General features: G+C 38.0%; 1 protein-coding gene across 1 annotated transcript in view; it reads right to left on the minus strand.

The window, feature by feature from the left end:
- Positions 1–24,511, minus strand: part of P4HA3 (prolyl 4-hydroxylase, alpha polypeptide III) — a 56,338-nt gene that overhangs the window by 21,643 nt on the left and 10,184 nt on the right. The window contains exons 2-5 of the mRNA XM_006885576.1: positions 23,621–23,763; positions 22,710–22,933; positions 7,011–7,160; positions 4,663–4,714 (exon numbers count right to left, since the gene is read on the minus strand). Of these exons, the coding sequence (XP_006885638.1) occupies positions 4,663–4,714; positions 7,011–7,160; positions 22,710–22,933; positions 23,621–23,763 (569 nt within the window). The remainder of the gene's footprint in view (positions 1–4,662; positions 4,715–7,010; positions 7,161–22,709; positions 22,934–23,620; positions 23,764–24,511) is intronic.

Consider the following 24,511-nt stretch of genomic DNA (forward strand, 5'->3'; position numbering starts at 1 on the left):
TTTAAATGGCAAATATAAAATTTTTAACTTTTTACCACAATAAAAATGTTATGAGTACAACTATAAAGGGCTGCATGAAACATAGGGGAGCTCTGGTGGCCTAATGGTACAGGAGATGCACTGTGAACTGAAAGGAAGCTGGTTCAAATCCAGCAGCTGCTACACAAGAAAAAAGATGAACACTCTCTTTCTATGGGATTTATAGCCTCTGAAAATTCACTGGAGAGTGAGCTGAGAGTTGATTCACACGCAATGGCACATAACTGACAACAACAACATGAAATATTTCATAAATATTTAAAAGTAACAATAGTGATTTTGTATCTGAATACTTTGTTAAAAGAAAACCTGGGGAACCATCTACCATCAATGTATTAAACAAAAATTTCCAAACACAGTAGAGATCTAGCTAAGAAGAACCTCCTTCCTAAAGAAGAAGTTGAAAAGGTAATGAATGAATGGAAATCCAAAGTCTCTGTAAACTTTCATTAAAATTTATAATAAGATTTAAAAAAAAAGACTTCAAAGTAAAATGGAGGATCAAAGGAGAACGGCATTCTAGACAGAAGCCACAGTGTACACAGATGCTCTTAGCCATGAAACGGTGAGGTCTATGGAACTGGGGAATATGGAGTCAGAAGAGGCAGGAAGTAAGCCTGAGCTGGATTGGGAAGGATTTTATATGCTAAATGAAGTAGATTATAATTTTTATTTTAGACAACAAAAGGTCTTTAATCAGGAGAGTCATAATTTCATTTTCCCAAAATAAATTCTCTTTAAAATTTTGGGTTTTTTGTGAAAATAGCCATCCAAAACCTGTTTCTATTCCACAATTTCTAGACATTAAGATCTGTGACATTGGCTATATTGTTCACATCAGATCAGCATTCTCATGATTTTTGTTCTAGGTATTTCACTTTGTTTACTAAATCTTTCTGCCCCCAACAGTCTCGTCTATGCTGTTCAGTATGTTTTATAGAGAGATTTTTTTAAAGGTTTTTTTTTTATTGTATTGATACTTTCTGGAAGGCTCTTACAATAATACAGTCATGATGAGAATTTGAATTAAAGATTGGATTAATTAATGTTAGAAGTAGATGTAATACAACTTATCATGACCAGTTGTTTATTTGGAGAAAGTGAAAAAGAGAGGGACTAGATAAGGGTTGTTCCAGCATTCCAAAATTCAGAGGTTACTTGGATTGATTTTTATAAACAAAGATAAAGAAACTCCAGTGGCCTAGTGAGTAAAATGAGATGAGATGGACTGATACAGTAACTGGGGCGATGGAGGTTGGTGTGTTAGAATTAGTGAGACTGGTCCAGGACAGGGAAGGGCTCAGAGCTACTGTACATAGGGTTGCTATGAATCACAGGCAACTCAACCAATAACATTCTATGACAGGTATGGAAGCAGGAGTGACATCCACTTCCTAAACAACTTGCCTCTGGAAACTCTATGAACTTTGATAAATGTTGATAGTTGTAGAGGGGCTTCAGGACTTTTGTTCATAGGGTTGCTATGAGTCATGCTTGACTCTAAGGCAATCAACAACAACCACCAAAAAAAACACAACAACTCTAGACCAGATGGTTTTACAAGTGAATTTTATCAAACATTCAGAGAACTGTCACCAATTCTACATAAACTATTTCAGAAAACAGAAAAAGATGGATTTCTCCCAGGCTCATTCTATGAAACAAACTTATCCTTGATACCAAAACCAAGTAAAAAGACACGACCAAAATAGAAAAATATAGGCTAATATCTCTCATTAACATAGATGCAAAAATCCTGAATAAAATACTGGCCAATAGAATCCATTGATATATATATAAAAAAAATCACCATGACCAAATGGGGTTCATAACAGTTATGCAAGGATGATTCAACATAAGAAAAATAATGACTGTAATTCATCACATTAACAAAGCAAGAGCAAGAACTACATGATCCTATCAATTGATGCAAAAAAGACCTTTGACAAAAATCAACACCCTTTCCTGGTTAAAACACTCAACAAAATAAGAATAGAAGGGAATTTCCTCAATATAGTAAAAAGTATATACACAAATTTGAGAGCCAATGTTCTCAATGCAGAGAGGTTAAAGGCATTCCCAAGGAGAACAGGAACTAGGCAAGGATGTCCACTATCACCTCTCCTATTCAATATTGTATTAGAAGTCTTGGCAGTAGCAATAATACAAGAGAAGGAAAAAAAGAGGTATCAAAATTGGTAAAGAGGAGGTAAAATTATCTCTATATGCAAATGATATGATAGTATACTTAGAAAACCCTAAAGACTCAGCAAGAAAACTATTTGACATATTTTACCAATTCAGCAAAGTGACAGGATACAATATCAACATACAAAAAATCAATTGGATCTCTCTACGGTGACAAAGAGACTATAGAGCTGGAGCTAAGAAAAACAATACCCATCACAATAGCTAATCAAAGATTAAATACTTGGGAGTAAATCTAACTAGAACCACAAAAGATCTATTCAAAGAAAATAACAAAACATTACTACAAGAAACAAAAAGAGACCTGGAGAAATGGAAGAATATACCTTGCTCATGGATAGGAAGACTCAATATTGAGAAAGTGACAATCCTACGAAAGGCAATCTACATGTTCAAGGCAATCCCAATACAAATACCAATTGCATTCTTCAATGAGATGGAAAAGGCAATCTCCAATTTTATTTGGAATGGTAAGAGATCCCTGATAAGCAGAGCACTCCTTAAAAAGAGAAACAACGTAAGAGGCATCTTACCCCCTAATTTCAAATCCTGCTACACTGCTGTGGTGGTCAAGACAGCATGGTACTGGTACAATGACAGGCACATAAATCAATGGAATAGAATTGAGAACCCAGAAATTAGCCCATGTACCTATGGTCAACTCATTTTTAACAAGGAGATGAAATCAGTCAAGTGGGGAAACGATAGCCTTTTTAACAAATGGTGGTGTCAAAATTAAACCATCTGCAGAAAACTCAAATAAGACCCACACCTCACACCAAACACAAAACCCAACTCAAAGTGGATTAAGGACCAAGGACTAAAATCAAGGACTATAAACGTCATTAGAGAAAAGCTTGTAGGAACTGTAGAAGCACTAATCCACAACATGAACAGTCTTCCAATCATCCTGGAAAACTTAAAATCAGGAGAGGATAAAATTGATGAATGAGGCCTTTTTTTTTTAATGAGGCCTTCTAAGAATCAAATCCCTATGCACATCCAAAAACTTCTCCAACAGGCAAAAAGGGAAGCCAAAGACTGGGAAAAAATATTTGGTAATGACATGTCTTATAAGGGACTTATATATAGAATTTATAGAATACCCAAACACCACAACAGGATAAAGGTAAACAACCCAATTGAAAAATGGGTACAGGATATGAACATACACTTCACCAAAGAAGACATTCAGATGGCGAACAAACACATAAAGAAATGTTCAGAATCCCTAGTTTGGTGAGAGATACAAATCAAAACAATTATGAGATATCATCTCACCCCAGTCAGAATAGCAAACAACAAATGCTGGTGAGGCTAGTGTAGAAACTGGAACACTTATTCACTGTTGGTGGGAGTGTAAAATGGTGCAACCATTATGGAAGTCAGTATGGCACTTTCTCAAAAAGTTGGAAATAGAAATACCATATGACCCAGCAATTCCACTATGGGGAATATACACTAAAGAAACCATAATGGCTACCCAAGCACATATATGCAACCCATGTTTATTGCTGCTTTGTTCACAATAGCAAAGAGCTGGAAACAACCCAAGTGCCCATATATTCACACAATGGACTATTATGCAGCACTGAAAAATAAACTCATGAAATATTATACAAAATGCCACTGTTATAAAATAGGACTGACATGGGGGTTGGGAGAAAACTAAGAAAAGAGAAGATAAATAATGTACATGGCATTGAAACAGATAAGGGAGAGGAGTGTATAAAAGGAATATATGATTAGGTATTACTGCATGACAAGAGTCCAGAATAAGAGCTTGGTAAAGTGGTCTGGGGCGGTGGGGGATTGGGAGGAAGTATAGAACAATGAAAGAAATTTTCCCCAAAAAAAGTGATCTGGGTCAGGGGCATGGAGGAAAATGTATAACAATGAATGATTGGAAACCCAAGATCTTTATAAACTTTCATTAAAATATCAATAAACATTTTTTTTTAAATAAAGAACCTCCTTCCTGTTTAATTTGTTGTGTAGTAGAAAGGCACTCTCCCCAGAGGGTTGAAGCTGAGATGTGTGGCTGGCTAGGCAGGAAGCTTGCATAGCATACAGAGCGCTGGTTCAAAGGGAGAAACTGATACCTTTCTGTCAAGTGAGTACTCCTGCTGAGTCATTCTCCTCCTTGTATACACAGCTCTCATTTATTTCATTCATCCCCAAGTTGACTTCCCAAACCCAGGTCTTTAAAATAAATGTCTCTGAATATCCCCCATGAAAAGAACACAAGTTTATAACTGGTTAAGTAGTGGAGGACGAAAGGGACTGTTGGTATTTTTGTGTTTTGCATCATGGTATTAGAAGATTAAAATTAGACACTGACATTTCACTTGTGGGGAAACCAGACACAGATTTTGCCATAAATCAAACTTTGGTTTTATCTTTATCGTCACGTACTATAAAGAAGAAACTCTCGGGACAGGCTGAGGGCATAGGACACATTTCCTGCCTAGAAAAAAAAGGAAAGAAAATAGTTAACAGCACTGACGATATCCTTTCTGACCAAATTGTTACATGAATTCATAATAATAAAAGAATGCATAAACTCTTCTTACCACAAGGTGATAGTAAGACTAACAGAAATGAATAGTAGACTAGAAATTTTGAGTTCCTTTTTTAAAATCCAAGATTGTGTGTGTCTCACATTTTTTAATTCCTTTTTTTTTTACTTTTCATTATCAATTTAATTGTAGCAATTAAAAACATCCAATTAAGAAGGAAAAAAAAGAAAAAAGTCCACAGGTTGCCACAATCAAAGCAAAACACAGAGCATCATTTCTTCTGTGTTCTTTCCACAGTTTGAATATTTATGATTAAGGGAGGGCGTGGTTGTAACAGCAAAGGAAGCGCAGGAGAGAAGAAAAAGTAATTTGTGAGCAAGTAGGCATAACTAAAGATAAGGCTAGAAAATTTAGGATCAGACCCAAATATGATTTCAGAACATGAAAATACCCTTTTGATTCCCATTTGCCCTACACACTTGACCATTTCCCAATATGTTGCTGGAAACTTCTGCTTCCTTCTGGCCTTGTTAACACTCCTGTCTTCCACATCCTTGTTCTATGCAATAATTTCATGACTTTCTTTTCATCAAAATGGGTCCAAATATTTAGAAACTAAGAGATGAAGAGAACTTTAGTGATCATTAAATTAAAACTTTAGTTAATTTTAATGAGTAGTAGACCACAGAAGTTTAGTTTCTATTTCAAAGTCCTATTTCTGATCTGTAGCAGAGATGAACCTGTGTCTTCTGGACAACTTCTAAGTTTTCCTCATAATTTAAGCTTTAGTTCTTTATCTTCATTTTTATTTTATTTTCTTTTTTTTAGCTGTGTTTGGTTTTTTAATTCTTTGTGGTTGTGTGTGTGTGTGTGTGTGTGTGTGTACCATCAAATCATATCCAACTGGTAAATTGCCTTTCCTCCTCCAGCGAAGAATCTGATACATATGAACCATGCACCTTCGGGATTGCAGTGCAGCTTCTTGCCAGTAGGCCACCAGAGCTCCCTTTATCTTCATTTTTAATTGACAGAAAACTTTTTCCCTTAGCTATGTCCAATTGGCAGCATCAGGATGGATGGTGAAGAGATTGAGATCATGCTTGGTAGGGTGGAGGGACAGCACAGGAGAGGAAGACCCTCTATGAGGTGGATTGATTCAGTGACTGGGGTAATCGGGATGGGTGTTGATTGCACTGAAAATAATTCTGTTAACAGCAGTACATGAGTTTAGACCACCTATATTCTTCTTTTCTTACTCAGGAAAGAGGAAAATGAGAAGAAATGGAGACACAGGACATGATTTATTATTCTAGAAGTTGGATCCACGACAGTTTTTCCAGCCCGTTTTTGAAAAACTGAATAATTTAGGTGGGAATAGGATTATCTATACAAAAAGAGAGCTGCCCGTATTTAGGGAAATAAGCTTCCATCAGGCAGCAGATTACCAAGGAAAAGGAAAAACAGGCACACCTCCAGGAAATACCAAGGCTGGCACACTCTGAACAAGAGATCTTGCCCTATACTGAGCCATCCTCATAATCTTTGATCTGCTTGACCCCATAGTTATAGTCACTTTGTCAGTTCATCTTTTTGAAGCTCTTTCTCCTTCTCTGACCCATCATCATTCCCAGAAAGATGTCTTTTCCCATTGTTGTTGCTGTTGTTGATTGCCTTCGAGTTGGGCACAACTCATAGTGACCCTATGAACAAAAGGCCTGAAGCCTTTCTATAACTACTAACAATTATCAAAGTTCATAGAGTTTCCAGAGACATGTTGTTTAGGTAGTGGGTGTCACCTAAACAGGAGAGAGGATACTATCACCTTTCTTCCTTGGGCACTGGCAACACCATGGCACAGTATCTGTGAAGAACTGTACACTGTTGAGAGTGTGCCAAGTAACCTACATTTACTATGAAATCAATAATATGTGTTGATGCTGCTACAAGTAAGAAACTGATGTCTTTCTGGGAAAGAAGGGTTTTAAAGTAGTAAATGCAATTGCAAAAAGCACCGGACTGAAGTCAGACAGATGTGGGTTCTAATCCCAGCTCTATAAGCTTTACAGTAAGTTAAAAATCCCCTGGAAACTCCGTTCTCTTACACATGATATGGAAAGAATAAAATACCTGCCTGCTTCACTCACATTTTGTTCTGTTGGGAAGATAGAAATGCTTAGAGAATTTAAAAGCAGAATACATTACACTTATTGTGATGACAGCACTGAGCCTCATTTACTCTCCTACCTGGAAATAGGCAAAAGCCAAATGATCCAAGGCATCTTCGAGACTCGCCTCATCCTCTGTGTTCCACTCTCCATAAGACCCTCGGAAGAGATTAACAGCCTCCTCTAGCCAAGGAATGGCATGGTAATAATCCCCCATGTCATAGGCCACCTGTGGGGAATAATGAAGACGGTCATCACTAAAGTCTCAGCCCACTGACGGAGGGTAGCAAATGGCAACTCAAAGAGTAAGAAGGCAAGTTTTAATCTCAAATGCATTTTAATTTGGTTCAGTTATTATTTATTAAGGACCTACAATATGCATGCGGGAGAAGGATGGGCCATCTCCTCCCATGTGATTAACTGTCTGTGAAATCCCACTGGAGGGTCAGGTATGGGTCAGTTCCTATTCTATGGTACACAACAACATAATATGCATGGCGATAGGGAGCTCTGCTGGCTCATTAGAAGTGCTGCCAACCCAATGGCAGGCAGTTCCAGTAAAATGCATGACATTATACTGGGTGTAGTGAAGTTGCAAGATAATTTGTATTTCAGAGAATTTATAGAATTAGAATCAGGGGGAAAGAAAACTAGAAGCACAAGTAATTGTGCCTAGTGGTAAGTAGCTGCACTGCAGTCCCAAAGGCACATGAATAGAATCCACCAACAATCCACAGGAGAAAGAAGATGGGAAATCTCCTCCCATGAGATTTACGATCTCTGAAACCCCACTGGAGGGTCAGCTATGAATCAGTTCTTCCAACTTGAAGGCACTCAACAGCGAGAACTTAAAAAAAATAGACCAATCTACTTTAAATAATCCATGATGGAGCAGCTTGGGAACACACACAGAACAAATTTCAGCTAATGTTAATAATTCTTGAAACTGCAAGACTTGCTACAAATCCACATTAGTCAAGACAGTGTTACTCATAATGGCCTCCAAAAATGTCTGGCCTACAAATGTTAAAGGAATAAAGAAAGGACTTTCTTCCATAATTCACAGGGAGAGAACAGGTCTTATCTTACAGCTGACAGTCTAAATGAGAGCTTCTAGCCCCTTAACTGTAAGAGAGTAAATTACTATTTGTTAAAGAAAAATGATACTATCATAAGAGGAGATAAATTAATTGATGATTTTTAAAGTAGAGGAATACAAAACTATGTTTTGTTTTGTTTTTTTAAGTTTTGTGTGTGTGTACCATCAAATCAGATCTGACTGGTACAGGAGGAGACTGTCCCTCCTTTTCCCAGCAGAGCATCTGGTGGATTCGAACCGTGTGCCTCTGGGATTGTAGTTGCAGCTCCTTGCCACTAGGCCACCAGAGCTCCCCCAAAACTATGGTTTTATATAGTCAATTCACTTTTTAAAAAGAAGACAAAGGAATATAATGGAAATAGGAAAATATTTTCAACATATAATGGTTATCCATGGTGAAGCTCCCAGTGTAAGACAGGTTTGGAAGCAGGAGTGGCATTCACTTCCTAAACAACATGCCTCTGGAAACTATGAATTTTGAGAAACGGTGATAGTTACAGAAAGCCTCAGGCCTTTTGTTCATAGGATTGCTGTAAGTCAACTTTGACTCAACAGCAATCAACAACAACAACAATAGTGAAAGAGTTGGATGTCTCAATGGGGGGAGGAACTTCAACTTTTCCCCTGCCACATACACAAAACTGACTCAAGATAGATCACAGAATTAAACATATAAAAGAAAACATTTCTTGGTTTTGTTTGCTTGGGTTGTTTTTTTAACTAAAATTTTTATTTTATACTGGTTTCATTTCTTATTTTTTAAATGGCAAAACAAACATCAGAAAAACCATCTCCTGAAATCAGGTAAGCTTTTTTAACAAATGGTGCTGACAAAATTTGAAAACTATCTGCAGAAAACTCAAGCAAGATCCACATCTCACTCCATACACAAAAACCAGTTCAAAGTGCATTATGGACCTAGGACTGTAAACTTCATTTAAAGAAAAGCTTGGAAGAACTCTAGAAGTCCTAATCCACAACATAAACAGTCTTCCAAGCATCCTGGAAAATTTACAACCAGGAGAGGATAAAATAGATGAATGGGACCTTCTAAGAATTAAATCCCTAAGCACATCCAAAAACTTCTCCAACAGAGTAAAAAGGAAAGCCATATTTTTTTTAATGGAGAAAAAATATTTGGTAGTGACATATCTGAAAAGGGACTTGTATCTAGAATTTATAAAATTCTCAAGCACCACAATAAGATAAAACTAAATAACCCAATTGAAAAACTGGCACAGGATATGAACACACACTTCACTGAAGAAGACATTCAGATGGCTAACAAGCACATGAAGAAATATTCAAAATCCCCAGCTCCAAGAGAGATGCAAATTAAAACAACTATGAGATATCATCTCACCCCAGTAAGAATGGTAAAACTTAACAAAACAGCAAACATCAAATGCTGGCGAGGTTGTGGAGAAACCGGGACCTTTATTCACTGTTGGTGGCAGTGTAAAATGGTGCAACCACTATGGAAGGCTGTATAGTGCTGTCTCAATAAATTGCAAATAGAGATACCATTTGACCCAGCAATTCCACTACTGGGAATGTACCCTAAAGAAACCATAACCGCCACCCAAGCAGATATATGCACACCCATGTTTATTGTGGCTTTGTTTGCAATAGCAAAGTGCTGGAAACAACCCAAGTGCCCATTAACAAATGAATGGATAGAGAATCTCTGGTATAGTCACACAATGGAATACTATGCAGCATTGGAAAACAAGGAACTCAGGGAATATTATACAAAATAGGTGACTTTGGAGGACATTATGCTGAGTGAAATATCTCAGTCACAAAAGGAGAAATACTGCATAGGGACATTGTTGTAAAATGGGACTGACATCAGAGTTGAGGGTAAACAGAAAAGAAGGGGAGGAATGATGTATATTGCATTGAAACAGATGAGGGAGAGTACTGTTTAAAAGGGATATATGGATGGGTATTCTTGTCATTACAGAAATCCAGAGTGAAGGCTGCATAGTGGAGTGGACTTGGGGGGAGGGACTGCATAGCAATGAAAGAATTTTACTTTTCAAGAAGAGTGAATTGGGGGGGAGGGAGTGGGCAGGGAGAAAAGTGCAACAATGAATGGATGGAAACCCTAAGTCTCTGTAAACTTTCATTAAAAATTAATAAAAGTTTTAGAAAAAGAAAAACCATCTCCAAAGGAAGGTGGAAAAAACCCTCAAATCATTAATCATGTATTATACAATAACTGTTGTTATGTGACATCAATATGACTCCCAGCAACCCTTCCAGACCAGAACCTTGTCTTATCTGACACCATCCTCATGATTTCCAACATGTTCACACACATTCATTGTTACACTCAGTGTGCCAATCCATCTCATTGAGGGCTGTCCTCCCTTTCCTTGACACTCCATCTTCCTTAGTATGATGTCTTTTTCCAAAGACTAACCCCTCCTGACAACATGACCAAAGGATTTGACATGAAGTTTTGACATTCTTGCCTCTAAAGAGCATGCTGGTTCTACATTCTCCAAGACATATTTATTTGTTCTTTTGGCAGACCATGGGATAATCAATATTCTTCACCAACTCTATAGTTCAAAGGCATTGATTCTTCTTTGATCATCCTTGACACAAAAGAAGCAATTGAGAAAATTGTGACTTTAATCAGGTTCACCTTAATCTTTAAGCTGACATCCTTTCTCTTCGACACTTGGAGATATACCTGACTTCAGATTTTCCCAATGCATTATGTCTTGTGATTTCCTGGATTTTGCTACTACCATGGGTGCTGATTGTGGGTCCCAGTAAAATGAAATCATTGACAACTTCAATCTTTTCCTTTTATCATGATGTTGCCTACTGGTCCACTGATAAGGATTTTTTATTTTTCTTAATGTTGAAACTTAAATATTAAAGATTATATTCTTTGATCTTCTTCAGTAATGCTTCAAAGTCTCCCTCACTTTCTGCAAGCAAGGTTGTGACATCAGCATAACACAGGTTGTTGGTGACTCTTCCTACAATCCTAATGTCACATTCTTCTTCATTTAGTCTGACTTTTCAAATATTTTGCTCAGCATGTAGTTTGAACAGGTAAGAAGAAAGATACAACCCTGACCAACACCTTTCCTGATTTAAAAATAATCATTAGGAAAGATTAATAAATCCAAATATTGGCAAGATGTGAGACAACTAGAATTATCACATCTTGTTCTAGGAATGTAAAATGATATAATCAATTTTTTTTGTTTTAACAAACAAGTTTATTTTCTTTTTATTATGATTTGAGTGAAAGTTTACAAAGAAAACTGGTTTTCTACTCAACCATTCTTATACATCTTGTCTTATGACATTAATGACAATATCTACAATGTAACCATACTCTTCCCATTTCCTCCCTGTGATTCTCATTTCCATTAATTCTTCTGTTCAACCTTCTGAGCTTTATGACATTTTGTCTTATGTAGATGGTTATTCTAAAGGGTTAGTGTTTCTTTTGTGCCTGCACCTTACATTGTTTGGCCTATCTAGTATTTGCCTAAAAGTTCAGCCATACAGGTCAGTTTTGTTCCAGGTATGAAGGGGGACTAAAGGCCATGGTCTCATTAGATGAGCAATCTTGTCCATTTTCCTGTTTTTAGAGTTTTGTCCCACCCTTTACTTCTCCTCTACTCAGGACCTTCTACAGTGATCCCTTTTAGAATGATCAGCAGTGACAGCTGGGCACCATCTAATTCTTCTGGTCTCAGGGTCAGGGAGGTTGAAATTTGTTTGGCCCATTAATCTTGAGGACTAGTTGTTTCTATGCACCTTTGCTTCCCCATTCCTTCTTGTTCAGGGAAAGACCAATAATCCCACCTTAGATGACGGCTCACAAGGTTTGAAGACCACAGACACTATTCACCAAAGGAAGACAAAGAGCACAGTCTTTGTGGACTATGCTATGCCAACTGACCCTGATGTTCCCTGAGCCTATAGAAGGTCCTGTGAGATAAAATCAATTCAGAAAACCATTTTCCAGTTTCCTATAAATTAAGCATCTATTTCTTTTTTTTGAAGCAGAAATCCCATACCCAGGTATTTATCTAAGAGAAATGAAAACAAATGTTCACAAAAATACTTACATAAGGTTGTTAATAGCAATGCTATTATTACCACAGTCTCAAACTGGAGACAACCAAGTATCCATTAATAAGAGAACACTATCATCATTGTTATTTGCTGTGGAGTCATCACTTAGAGCGACCTTATGAGTAACAGTATGAAACATTGCCTGGTCATGCACCATCTCCATTATTTTTTATATGCTTGATGCCTTTTTTCTAACTATTACGTCAATCCATCTCATTGCACATTTTCAGTGTTTACTCTCTACCAAACATGATATACTATTCTAGAAAAAGTAAGCAAATAAAAGTCTCACTGCCTTTACTTCTATGCCATATTCTGATTCTATTTCTTCTAAGACTGATTTGCTTGTTCTTCTGAAAGTCCATGATAAAGTCTATCTTCTTTTTTTAATTAATGTTTTAATGAAAGTTTATAGAGAACTTGAATTTCTATTCATTCATTGTTGTACATTCTCCTCCCTGACCCCTCCCCCCCAGTTCGCTTTTCTCTTTGGAAAAAAAAACCAAACCTTTCATTGTTACACAGTCTCCCCAACTCCCACTCATCCCCGTCTATTTTACTATGCAGCTCTTATTCTAGGCTTATGTCAAAGTCAATATTCTTTGATAATACTACAATTCAAATACACCAATCCTCCTTCTGTATTCTTTTTAATTTTCTAGTTTTTGCATACATGTGAGAAAACTGAGGATTATAGCTTGAGACAACCATACTTTATACAGTCATATAAAGGAATATTATATGTGTGTGTGTGTGTGTGTGTGTGTGTGTATATATATATATATATCTTACAAATAGGAGTAAAAGAAATGGAATAAAAAAAGTACATGGTACTGTCCTTATATGAAGTTCTAGAATAGGAAAAACTAATGCAAGGTTGCATTAGTTGGAGAGGTCTGGTGGCCTAGTGGCAAGAAGCTGCGCTGCAATCCCAAAGACACAGAATCCACCAGCTGCTCTGTTAGAAAAGGTTAGATAATATCCTCCCATGCAATTAACAGCCTCTGAAAAACCCACCAGAAGTTCAGCTATAAGTCAGAGCACTCCATACACAAATACAAGGTTAAAAATAAAATGTAACCACTGCATGGGGAAAATGACTCAGAAGAGAATGGGAGAATTTCTAGGAAGATGTTCTATATCATAATAGAAGTATAGTAACATGAGTTTCTATTTTATAAAAAATATACAGTTAAGGTCTGTCAATTTTAGTGCTTATAATTTTTACCTCCAAGAAAATAAAGAAAAGGAATAAATACTGAATTGGCAGTGGGAGGTGAGGTGAAGATGGAACATGAAAGGGAAAATTCTGGTAATTGCACAAACCGGGTGATGGTTACCATTTAATATATTCTTCTGTTTACTTTTTATATGTTTGGACTTTTCCCTAATAAAAAATTTTTAAAATCCAAAGGAAATGAAAACATTATTTTTTTAAAGCAAGTATATTTGAAATAGAATCATATAAAATTTCTAGAAATGAAAAATAGAGCCATTGAAATAAAAACTCTTAAGAAGTTTTACCCTAAATAAGAGCAGAGTAATAGAGTGTTAATTAAAAGAAAGATATTCTATCTCACCACCAAAACTTAATGAATGGACCAAAGAGGACATTGAAATGGCCATCAGACACATGAAAAGATGCTCAATATCTTTAGTCATCAGAAGGATGCTAATTAAAACCACAATGTGATACTATTTTACTCCCACAAGTATGTCTAGAGTCTACAGACTAAGGTGAATCTGATCCAGGGTATAGTTTTCGCAATCACTTTCTATGCATCAGACAGCTGGACAATGACCAAGGATGGTGGAAGAAGGATCAATGCCTTTGAGTTGTGGTGCTGGAGAAGAGTCTTGAACATACCATGGACTTCCAAGGAAACAAACAGGTCTGCCTTGCAGAGAGTGATCCCAAGTTCCTCTTTAGAGGCTAGGATTTTAAAGCTCCCTCTCAAATACTTTGGGCACATGGCCTGCAGGGACCTTTCCTTGGAGAACAACATAATGCCTGGAAGTGTGGAGGGACTGTGCAGGAGAGGAAGACTCCAGATGAGATGGATTGATACAGTATCTATGGGTAGGCATGTCTGTGTCAGTGAGATTGGCTCAGGACAGGGCAGGCTTCAGAGCTGTTGTACACAAGGTCTGTATGAGTAACAGGCAACTCGATGGCACATAACAGCAACAGAGCACGTAACATAGCAGCCAGAGTGCTCATTGGAAGCAAGGATGGTAAAGTTTCTTGTCATATTTTGGACACGTTGAAAGGAGAGGTATTCCTTGGAGAAGGACATCATTCTTGGAATGGTGGAGTGACAGTAAAGGAGAAGAAGACCCTCAGCCAGGTGGATTGACACAGTGACTGCAGTAATGGGCTCAAGTGTGTCAGAGATGGTAAGGATGGCACAGGATAGGAAAGAGTTCAGATCTTTTGTTCAGAGGGTCACTATGACTTGCACTCAACTTGATAGCACCTAACAACAAGAAGAAAGATAGCTAACCTAGCTGTTGTGACTCAGTGGCATACAACAACAAGATAGCTAAAAGGAGCTCTGGTGGCCTAGTGGTAAGAAGCTGCACTGCAATCCTAAAGATATGGTTTGAATTCACCAACTGCTTCATAGGAGAAATATGGATAGTCTCTTCCCATGCAATTTGCTGCCTCTGAAAACCTTCTGGAAGGTCACCTATGGGTCAATTCCAAATTGATGGCACGGCACACCACCACCAGCCTCGCTAAAGGAAGCTCTGCTGGCACAGTCCCTCGGTAATTGAGCTGCTAACCCAAAGGCCCGTCAGCAGGTCTGAGGGGGAAAGATGAGCAATCTCCCTCCATGTGATTTACAGCCTCAGAAACCCAACGGAGAGTCAGCTATGAGTTCTTACCAATGTGACAATGAGTTTTAAATTTTTTGTTTGTTTGTTTTAATATCTATGAACATTTACAAAGATTTTGGATTTCCATTCATTCATTGTTGCACTTTTCTCCCCACCCACCCCACCCCCAGTTCACTCTTCTCCTTGAAAATCAAAAGAAAAATTCCTTCATTGGCACACAATCCCCCCGCACCTCCCAAACCCCATCCCGAGTATACTCCACTCTGCAACCCTCATTCCAAACTTTTATGATAATCATAATGCCCTAAAATATATTTAAACTGTTCTCTCCCTCATCGGCTTCAATGCAGTATACATAATTTGTCCAGTTTTTCTCAGTCTTAACTCCACCCTCATATCAGCCTCATTCTACAACAGTGGCACCATACAGTATTTGTCCTTTTGTGGCTGAGATCTTTCACTCCGCATAATGTCCTCTAGGGTCACCCATTTTGAATAACATTGCATGAGTTCCTTGTTTTTCAATCCAGCGTAGTATTCCATTGTGTGAATATACCACAGCTTCTCTATCCATTCATTTGTTGATGGGCACTTCGGTTGCTTCCAAGTCCTTGCTATTGTGAACAAAGCTGCAATAAATATGGCTGCACATATAGCTGCTTGGATGTCGGTTATGGTCTCTTTAGGGTATATTCCCAGTAGTGGAACTGCTGGGTCAAATGGTATCTCTATTTGCTACTTTTTGACCAAGTGCCACACCGCTTTCCACAGTGGTTGCACCATCTTACACTCCCACCAACTTTGAGGATATTTAAGATGATAAATAAAAAGTAACATGTTAATGAGGATGTGGAGAAATTGGGACCCTGGTTCATTGCTCCAGGGAGTTCTGGTGGCCTAGTGGTAAGGAGTTGTGCTGTCAACCGAAAGGCGCATAGCTTGAACCCACCAGCTGCTCTGTAGGAGAATGGCAATCTCCTGTTAGATTTACAACCTCTGAAAACCCACTAGAAGATCAGCTATGAGTCAGTTCTGACACAACAGCAAAATAATAATCATCTGGTGAGAATAAAAAATGGTACAATTGCTGTGGAAACAGGATAGCAGTTCCTAAAATATTTTTTTAATTCTTTCCCTAAAATATTTTAAATGTTGTTGTTGTTGTTGAATACCATTGACTTGGAATCAACTCATAGCTGACCCTCCAGTGGGTTTGCAGAGGTAGTAAATCACTGGGGAGGAAATCGCCTCTTTTTTTCTACAGAGCAGCTAGTGGATTTGAAACATATACCTTTGGATTGGCAGCACAATTCCTTTCCACTAAGCCACCAAAGCTCCAATAAATCCATTCCTATGTACTCAAAAGATTTGAAAGAGGACACTAAATAAGAGACTTGTACACTAATGTTTACTTCAGCACTATTCACTATAGCCGAAAGACAAAAACAAACCAAATGGCCCATCCGCAAGCGAATGGATAGAGAAGCTGTGGTATATTCACACAATGGAATACTAGGCTGCATTGAAAAACAAGGAACTCATGCAATATTATTCAAAATGGGTGACCATAGAGGACATTATACTGAGTGAAATATTCGCAAAAGGACAAATATTGCATGGTGCCACTGTTGTAAAATGGGACTGATATCAGGGTTGGGGTAAGACTGAGAAAAACTGGATAAATTGTGTATACTGCACTGAAACAGATGAGGGAGTGAATAATTTAAAAGCGATGTATGATAGGGTATTATGGTTATTACAAGAGTTCACAATTAAGTTTGCATAGTGGAATGTTCTTGGGGCGGCAGGAGGGGTGTGGGGGGATTGTGTACCAGGGAAGGAGTGCTTCTTTTACTTTTGAAAGAGAGGAGCAAACTGGGGGGTGGGGAAGGCTGGGCGGGGAGAGAAGTGCAGCAATGAATGAATGGAAATCCCAAATCTCTGTAAATGCTCATTAAAATTTTTAAAAAACAAACAAACAAAAAACCCAAACCATCAACAGATAAGTGGATGAACAAAATGTGATGTCACACACATACACACGCACATGCACATGCACACGCACACGCACACTACTCAGTAGGAGAAATGAAGTCTTGACATAGATGGAAAGTGATGATACTATGTTTCTTGAAAGAAACCAGTCAAAAAAGGGTAATTACTATATGGCATCACTTATATAAAAAGAACATATAAATGCAGAGACAACAGGGTTTATTAGTGGTTACCAGGGTCTGGAAGGAGAGTTAAAAATGAGGTTAATGGTGATGGAAAACATGAGTTACTACTGATGGAACACCTTCACTTGCATCTAGAAATGGCTCTCCAACTAGTCCTTAATGAAAGATGGAATGAGAAATGTGCAGGGCCTCTAGGAATCTCCATAAAAAGGACTAGGTTACTCTTTCTTTATGTTTTGCCTTTATTATACTTGGAACATTCTGCCTGAAATATGATTGGCATTCTAGCAGCCATGTTGAATCATGAAGACAAGGACTTTTATGACATCTGAGTTAAAAGAAAATTCTTAAGTAAGGTAAAAAAGAAAAAGAAAAAACCTTCATTCCCCAAGTAAAAGACTGATCAATTTGGCTACTTCAAAACCAAGAAACTTGTAACACAAAAGACACGATGAAAAGTGAATGTATAGAGACCAAAGTTTACTATACTGGCTATGAGCTGTGAGAGCTGGGGAGAGGCAGAGCAAAGGAGGATGGAAAATTTGCCACTGAATATAGGTGATACCTGCACAAAGTGACTGATGTAATCAACATGATTAAATCATACATGTAATGAATGTTGAAATTGCAAATGTGTCATATATACTTTTATCATATTACCATATTTTTTTAAATAAAATTTTTATTTTATACTGGTTTACTTAAAAAGTTCATATACATTGTTTTTCACATTGGATCTTCTTTCTCATTTCCTTTACCCACCTCTCACTCCACCCATCAAATTGTATGACCCTAGGATTACCCACCCCCTGCCATCCTCACCACTTTGCTCCTACCCTCCCCCCCTTGGATCCTCACACACGTTTTACTAGTTATCTTTCTATTTCTGCAATAATGGTCTTATACTGTATTCATCCTTATGGGACTGCGTTAGTTCACTTAGCATGATGCTCTCCAGTCCCTCCCAAGTTAGGTAGTGATTTTCAAAACCATTGTTCCTGTGTGCTGCATAGTATTCCATCGTGTGAATATACTATAATTTCGCAGTCCATTCAGTTGTAGTTAGACATCTGGGCTGTTCCTATGTTCTTGAGATTGTGAATAATGCTGCTATGAACAATGGTGTACATTATATGGATTGTGAATGGCTATGTTAATTTTGTTCACAGTATCTTTTTAAAAAATTATAATAATTAAAAAGATTGATATAGTTGACTAGGATTGTATTCAAAATACATAAAACATTTTCACAAATCAGTAAGAAAGACAAGCAACTCAATAGTTGCTATAAACAAGCAATCAAAGAGAAAGAATTTCAGATTATAGATAACAATATGGGAAAAAATGTTCAACCAAGAAATTAGAAAAATGGAAATTAAAATGGTATATAAGTTTATGTCTATCCAGTTGACAAAAACTAATATTTATGTACCCAGTGTAAATATGTGTGTACAGAAATAAGCCAAAAATACTCATATAAAACTGACAGAAATCTAAAAAGCTACAATCACTTTAAAAAGTAACTGAGTAAAAAACAATAAAGCTGAAGACGCACATTTCCTCCAAACTAACTTTTTCATGTATGCACAGGAGACATTTAAAGAATGCTAACTGAAATACTTTGTAATATTAACATTACCTATAATATGTTGTTGTAGATTGCTGTTGAGTTGAACACGACTCATAGCAACCCTATGAACAAAAGACCAAAAGCCTTTCTATAACTATCATCATTTCTCCACGTTTATAGAGTTTCTAGAGGCATGTGGTTTAGGAAATGGATGCCTGCTTCCGAACCTGTCTTAAACTAGGAGTTCTACAAGACGCTGTCCACCATAGGCAACCGTTAAGACATTTGACACCCCCATGGCACAGGGTTTAGCATCATAGCAAACTCAGATTACCTCAGTAGAGCAAACTGACAGATGACAATTTATAATAAAAGTGTTGTACATCCATCCAATGGAGTACAAAAGAATAATAAAAATTAATGAATCAAGGAAAAATAATGTATATAAACTTTGTAAGTAAATCAGTATAAAAGAAAAATTTTATATAAAAAATTAATGAAGCCAAATAAATCTAAAAATGTATTATTAGGCTAATAAAGCAAGTTGCAAAAGAGGATTTACAATATTATTTTATTTATGCCATATTTCTACATGTACATAAAGTTTGGAAAGTATTTCTAAATATGCATGTATAGAGAAATACTCACATGTGGAAAAAGCATGCACAGGACTGATGCACACCAGCTTCAGGATGACAGTTACCTAGGGGAGGACGGAGGAGAGAGGGAAGGGGCAGTAACAAGAAGGAATAGGAGTAGGACTTTAGTTCTACATAACACCTTTGGGAAAAATCTGAAATACAATCAAACTTGAATACATATTTAATCTTAATTGTTGGCATAATTGCTTGCTTTGTTAGGAAGCTATTGTGGCTTTTGTGGTAAGGAGTTGTACTGCCAAGCCAAAGGCAGGAGGTTCAAATCTACCAGTTGCTCTGTGGGGAAAAGATGAGCATCTCCTCCTGTATGCTGTACTACCTCTGAAAACCCAATGGAGGGTCAGCTATGAGTCAGTTCTGACTTGATGGTACATTACAAAAACATATTATATTAGGTATTTTTCTTGAAATCTTCTCTTTCAAAAATCAATCAATAAATGAACTAAAAATTGCCAGTGAGACTTTCAGGAAGTGATTTCCTCCCTTTTCAACATAAGGCTTTTGTTTAAGAAAGGCTACACTAATGAAGGATACATGGAACTATGTTTACTAGTATAAATGCAAATTAGCCATGAAGTTGATGAGTGAGCTCTCAGTCTGCTCAGAATCTCAGAAAAGAAAAAATAAACAGAAAGGCTTAAGAAAATCCACCCTGTGTGATTTGAAAACCAATCCCTAAAGCTGGTCTCATGGAGCTCTCAGATCTTTGTATGAAAACTCTTGTTGTTGTTAAGTGCTGTTCAGTCGCCTACAACTCATAGTGACCCTATGTACAACAGCCCTAAACCCTGCTCTATGCTGTGCCAATCTATTGTCTCTGATATACCTACTTCCATTACCCCAGTCACTGAGTCTTCCTCTCTTGTGCTGTCCCTCCACCCTCCCAAGCACGATGTTGCTCTTCAAGGACTGGTCTCTTTTTGCAACATGCCCAAAGTATGTTAAATGAAGCTTTAGAATACAGCAGCCTGGTTTCACCATCTCTGGGATGAACTTGTTTGTTCTCCTAGTAGTCCATGGTATATTCAATACTATTCTCCAACACCACAGCTCAAAGGCATAATCCCTAGTGATTGTCCAGCTCTCTGATGCTTAGCAAGTAATTGCAAAGACCATGGCCTGGATCAGGCGCACCTTAATCCTCAGACATTGTTGCTCTTCAGTGTTTTGGAGCAGTCTCTGACAGCAGACTTTCCCAGTGCAATTTGTCTTTTAATTTCCTGGCTGCTGGCACCAAGAGTGTTGATTGTAGAGCCAAGCAAAGTAAAGTTGTTAACAATCTCAATCTCTTCATTATCCATCATGATGCTGCCAATGAAAACTGTAGAGTCCAGAAAAATTCATTTTCTTGCAACATATATTTTCAAAATCAGCAAGGCTTACTCCATTACTTCTTGAGGTAAAGGCTGGCAAAGATTCCATCATAACATGACCTCGAGTGTGGGCATTATCTTTTGATCAAAGATTAGTTCAATACTTCATGTGGAAGGTTCCTGAAGTATATTTCCTCAGGTAATGCTAATGTGAATGGCTTTGGGTTTCTGAGATGGCTTTAATTTAGTATTTCTCAATGCGGAGGAAATACTGCAGAGGATTCCAGGAAACCTCAGAAGTCTGAGAATTTCCATAATCTTACTTTCAAATCACCACCTCATTCATTTCCTCCACCGTTTTTAACAGTTAGGGGGCACAATGAATGCCCAGTGTGCCCAAGTAGTCCCAACATATGTCTGTTGTTCTAGTATCATTATTAATACCTATTTTGCTCTCAGGAGTTTTCTATGTATATGGTCACCTTAGCTAATATGGGAAGAATGTGAAAATTAGAGGTCTGGGTTTAAGAAATAATTCCTTTGCTACTTAAAGTTAAAAAACCTTATGCAAGTTACTAGATGCAGTGTTGATTCAATGGTAGAATTATCACTTTCCACATGGAATATTGTACTGTTGTGTGTCACTGAGTCCAAACCAACTTAGAGATGACCCTACAGTAAGCTTTCAGAGGCAGGTGAAGATTCCCTGTTCAATTCCTAACCAGTGTTCTTCAAGCACAGCTTGAAGTCTGTACTGGAAGCTTGTGTGTTGCAAAGGATGCTTAATGAGTTTCAGCAGGGCTTCCCAGCCTAAGAGAGAATAGAAGGAAAGGCTTGGTGATGTACTTCTGAAAATCAGTCACTGGAAACCCTTCAGGGAGCTTTGGCAACATAGTCTATAAGAAGTTGCATTGGGAACTGGAATCTCTTTCGTTCAAGTTGAAATCTACCAGGAGAAAGAGAGGCTGTCTCCTCCCATGCGATTTACAGCCTTGGAAACCCAGAGAGGCATCAGCTACGAGTCGGTTCTGACTCAACAGCAGTGAGTGAGTGAAAGGAGGGAGTGAAAACCCTACAGACTACAGTGATCACATTCAATTGCACATGGAATTGCCTGGGTGCCAACTCAACAGTGGCTAGCAACAGGCAAGTTATTTATTCTCTCAGAATCTGTTTCTTCATCTAAAAATAGAAAGTAATAGAAAATTATAAGGATTTGTGGTTAGTGTTAGTACGCACAATTCTGTCCAGTCCTGTGCCATTTCCATGATCAGTTGAGGATACTAGACTGGCTTTTGGAAGTAGTTCACCAGGTCTTTCTTCCTTATCTGTCTTAGTCTAGAAGCTCTGTTGAAACCCACTAAGCATCATGATGTCTATCAGCTTAGAGACAGAGGCCATGGTCTTCTCAATCACTTGCTCTGCATCTGAGAGCTGGACAATGAATAAGAATGACAGAAGAAGAATTGATGTCTTTGAGTTGTGGTGCTAGAGAACAGTACTGAACATACCATGGACTGCCAAAAGAACAAAAAAGTTTGTCCTGAGAGGGTGAAAGCAGGCTGCTCCTTGGAGGCAGACTTTGAAGCTCTGACTCACATACTTTGAGCACATCATAAAGAGGGACCAGTTCTTGGAGAAGGATATCATGCTTAGAAGTAAAGAGGATCAGTGCAGGAGAGAAAGACCCTGGATGAGATGGACTGACCTCTTGACTGTGGCAATGGGAGCAGATGTGTCAGAGACGGTAAGGTTGGCTCAGGACCTAGAAGGTTCAGAACCATTGTTCATAGGGTCACTATGAGTCATAATTGACTCAACTGCACATAATAACAAGTGTCTTGACAACATACAAGCCTTCACTGACAGGAAGGTTCATCTCCCACAGGAAGATGAGTCACCAATACTGCAAAAATTAGAAATATGTAAAGGCCATTGGGGCATAGTTAATGTATCTGTAAGAAACTCACACCAAGCAATTCGCTCTTTCTGAATTTTGTTACCTTGCCAACTTGGAAACAGTCATCAGCTGTGAGGGAGAAAAGCCGTCTGGGACTGTAGAGGTCAGTGACAGCAGAGCCTGTGACTCTCTGGAAGACGCCTTGGGCCAGCCCCTTCACACTGAGCATGTACACGTCCTGCAATCGCATCAAGGCCCTGGCTGCTCCTTCAAGGTCCTCGAAGGCTGGAAGGTCTTGCTCCACTTTCTCATAGCCATCCTTTAGAGCTGTACAGGCCAAAATAAGCAGCCATTTACCATTCAAAAAACTGGTAGCGAGCATTTATACACGCAAAGCAAGATCACATATTGAGATATTTGTGAGCAAAGCCAGTATTTTATTTATCTTTGGGTTCCCAGTGGCAAACACATTTCCTGGCACAGAATGAATGTTTAGGACAATTTTCTGTATGAGGAACAGTGATCTGGAGTAAATGATATGGTACATACTTTATGCTGTGCCATCTTATCTGTCTGTGGAAACGTTGGCCTTTGGGGAAATAACCCTGCCTTTTAATTTCCCCAAAATCAACAAACTTGTTAATACAAAGTACAACAACAATAACAAAAAAGGAAATTTATGTCTCCAGATCACACCATAGAGGTAATTTAATGAAACAGAAATTACTTGAAGACCATTACTTTATTTACACATAAAAAAGGAAATAGTATATCTTATCCTTCATAAGGTTGTAGTGAAGATCTGATGAAATACTAGGTTTGCAAGTATTTTCTAATGTAAAAGCATATGTATACAACAAGGGGACCTAGTTCTTTCTACTGGCTAAGCTAAGGAAATCAGTAATGCTAGCCACATCATTACTCTCTGCCACATTTCATCAGCCTCTCTCTCCATTCCACTGGCTGCATCAGGAGATACAATCTTCCCTCTTACACTCCAGTGCTTCTCATTACCTTGGATGTTCTCACTGGCCTCCAGACTATGTACCACATTCCTCCAGTCTGACTGCAGGCGTTTTATGAGAGTAAATGCAAGCAGAGGATTAGCCACAGGGGTTGCTGAGTCTTCATGCAAAGAAAGCACCTTGTCATAAAACCTGCAAGAGAGGAGCAGAAATGTCTTGCCATTACACCAAAGGAAGGCTGGCAGGGCATGTACGCATAAAAAGCAGGCTAACAGAAATGCTGAGCTTTGAGACTCATGTAATACTCAAACCAGTGGTCTCTATAAACACACAAGATACAAACACATAAATGCAACAAAAGTAGCTCCTCTTATTTGTTCACTTGGTAAATGCATTCATTCCAGTCATTACTATGTGTCAGGCATTGAACCCAACATAGGAGATACAAAAGCAACACAGGGTCCAGCTCTTAAGTTCACAGGCAAGACAACAACTATTTTCTCTCAGTCTGTATTCAATATTTAAGATCTCACAGAACTAAAAAAGCTGTTATTTATAATAATTATGATACATGCTATTAGAGAAGTGAGCGTAAAAACACGGCAACTAGTAAGCAAGACAGAGACCAGACAGGAGTAAGAATGGGGTAAGGAAGACCTCTTAGAGGAAACGACTTGATCTGAGTCTACCAGGATCAGTGAAAATATTAATATCAAACCCATTTCTATCAAGTTGGATAGGACTCATAGCAACCCTACAGGACAAAGAAGAACTGCCCCATAGTACTTTCAATACTTTAAATCTTTATGGGAGCAGCTACTTCATCTTTTTTCCCCATAGAACAATTTGTTGGTCCAGACAGTTGATTTTTTTTTTGTGGGTTTTTTTTTTATTTAGGGTGTTTATTTTTCATTTCAATGAACATCTACAGAGATTTTGG

This window comes from Elephantulus edwardii, unplaced genomic scaffold, assembly GCF_000299155.1.
Source record: "Elephantulus edwardii isolate Elephantulus edwardi_28Jun2011 unplaced genomic scaffold, EleEdw1.0 scaffold00044, whole genome shotgun sequence".
Taxonomy (NCBI): Eukaryota; Metazoa; Chordata; class Mammalia; order Macroscelidea; family Macroscelididae; genus Elephantulus; species Elephantulus edwardii.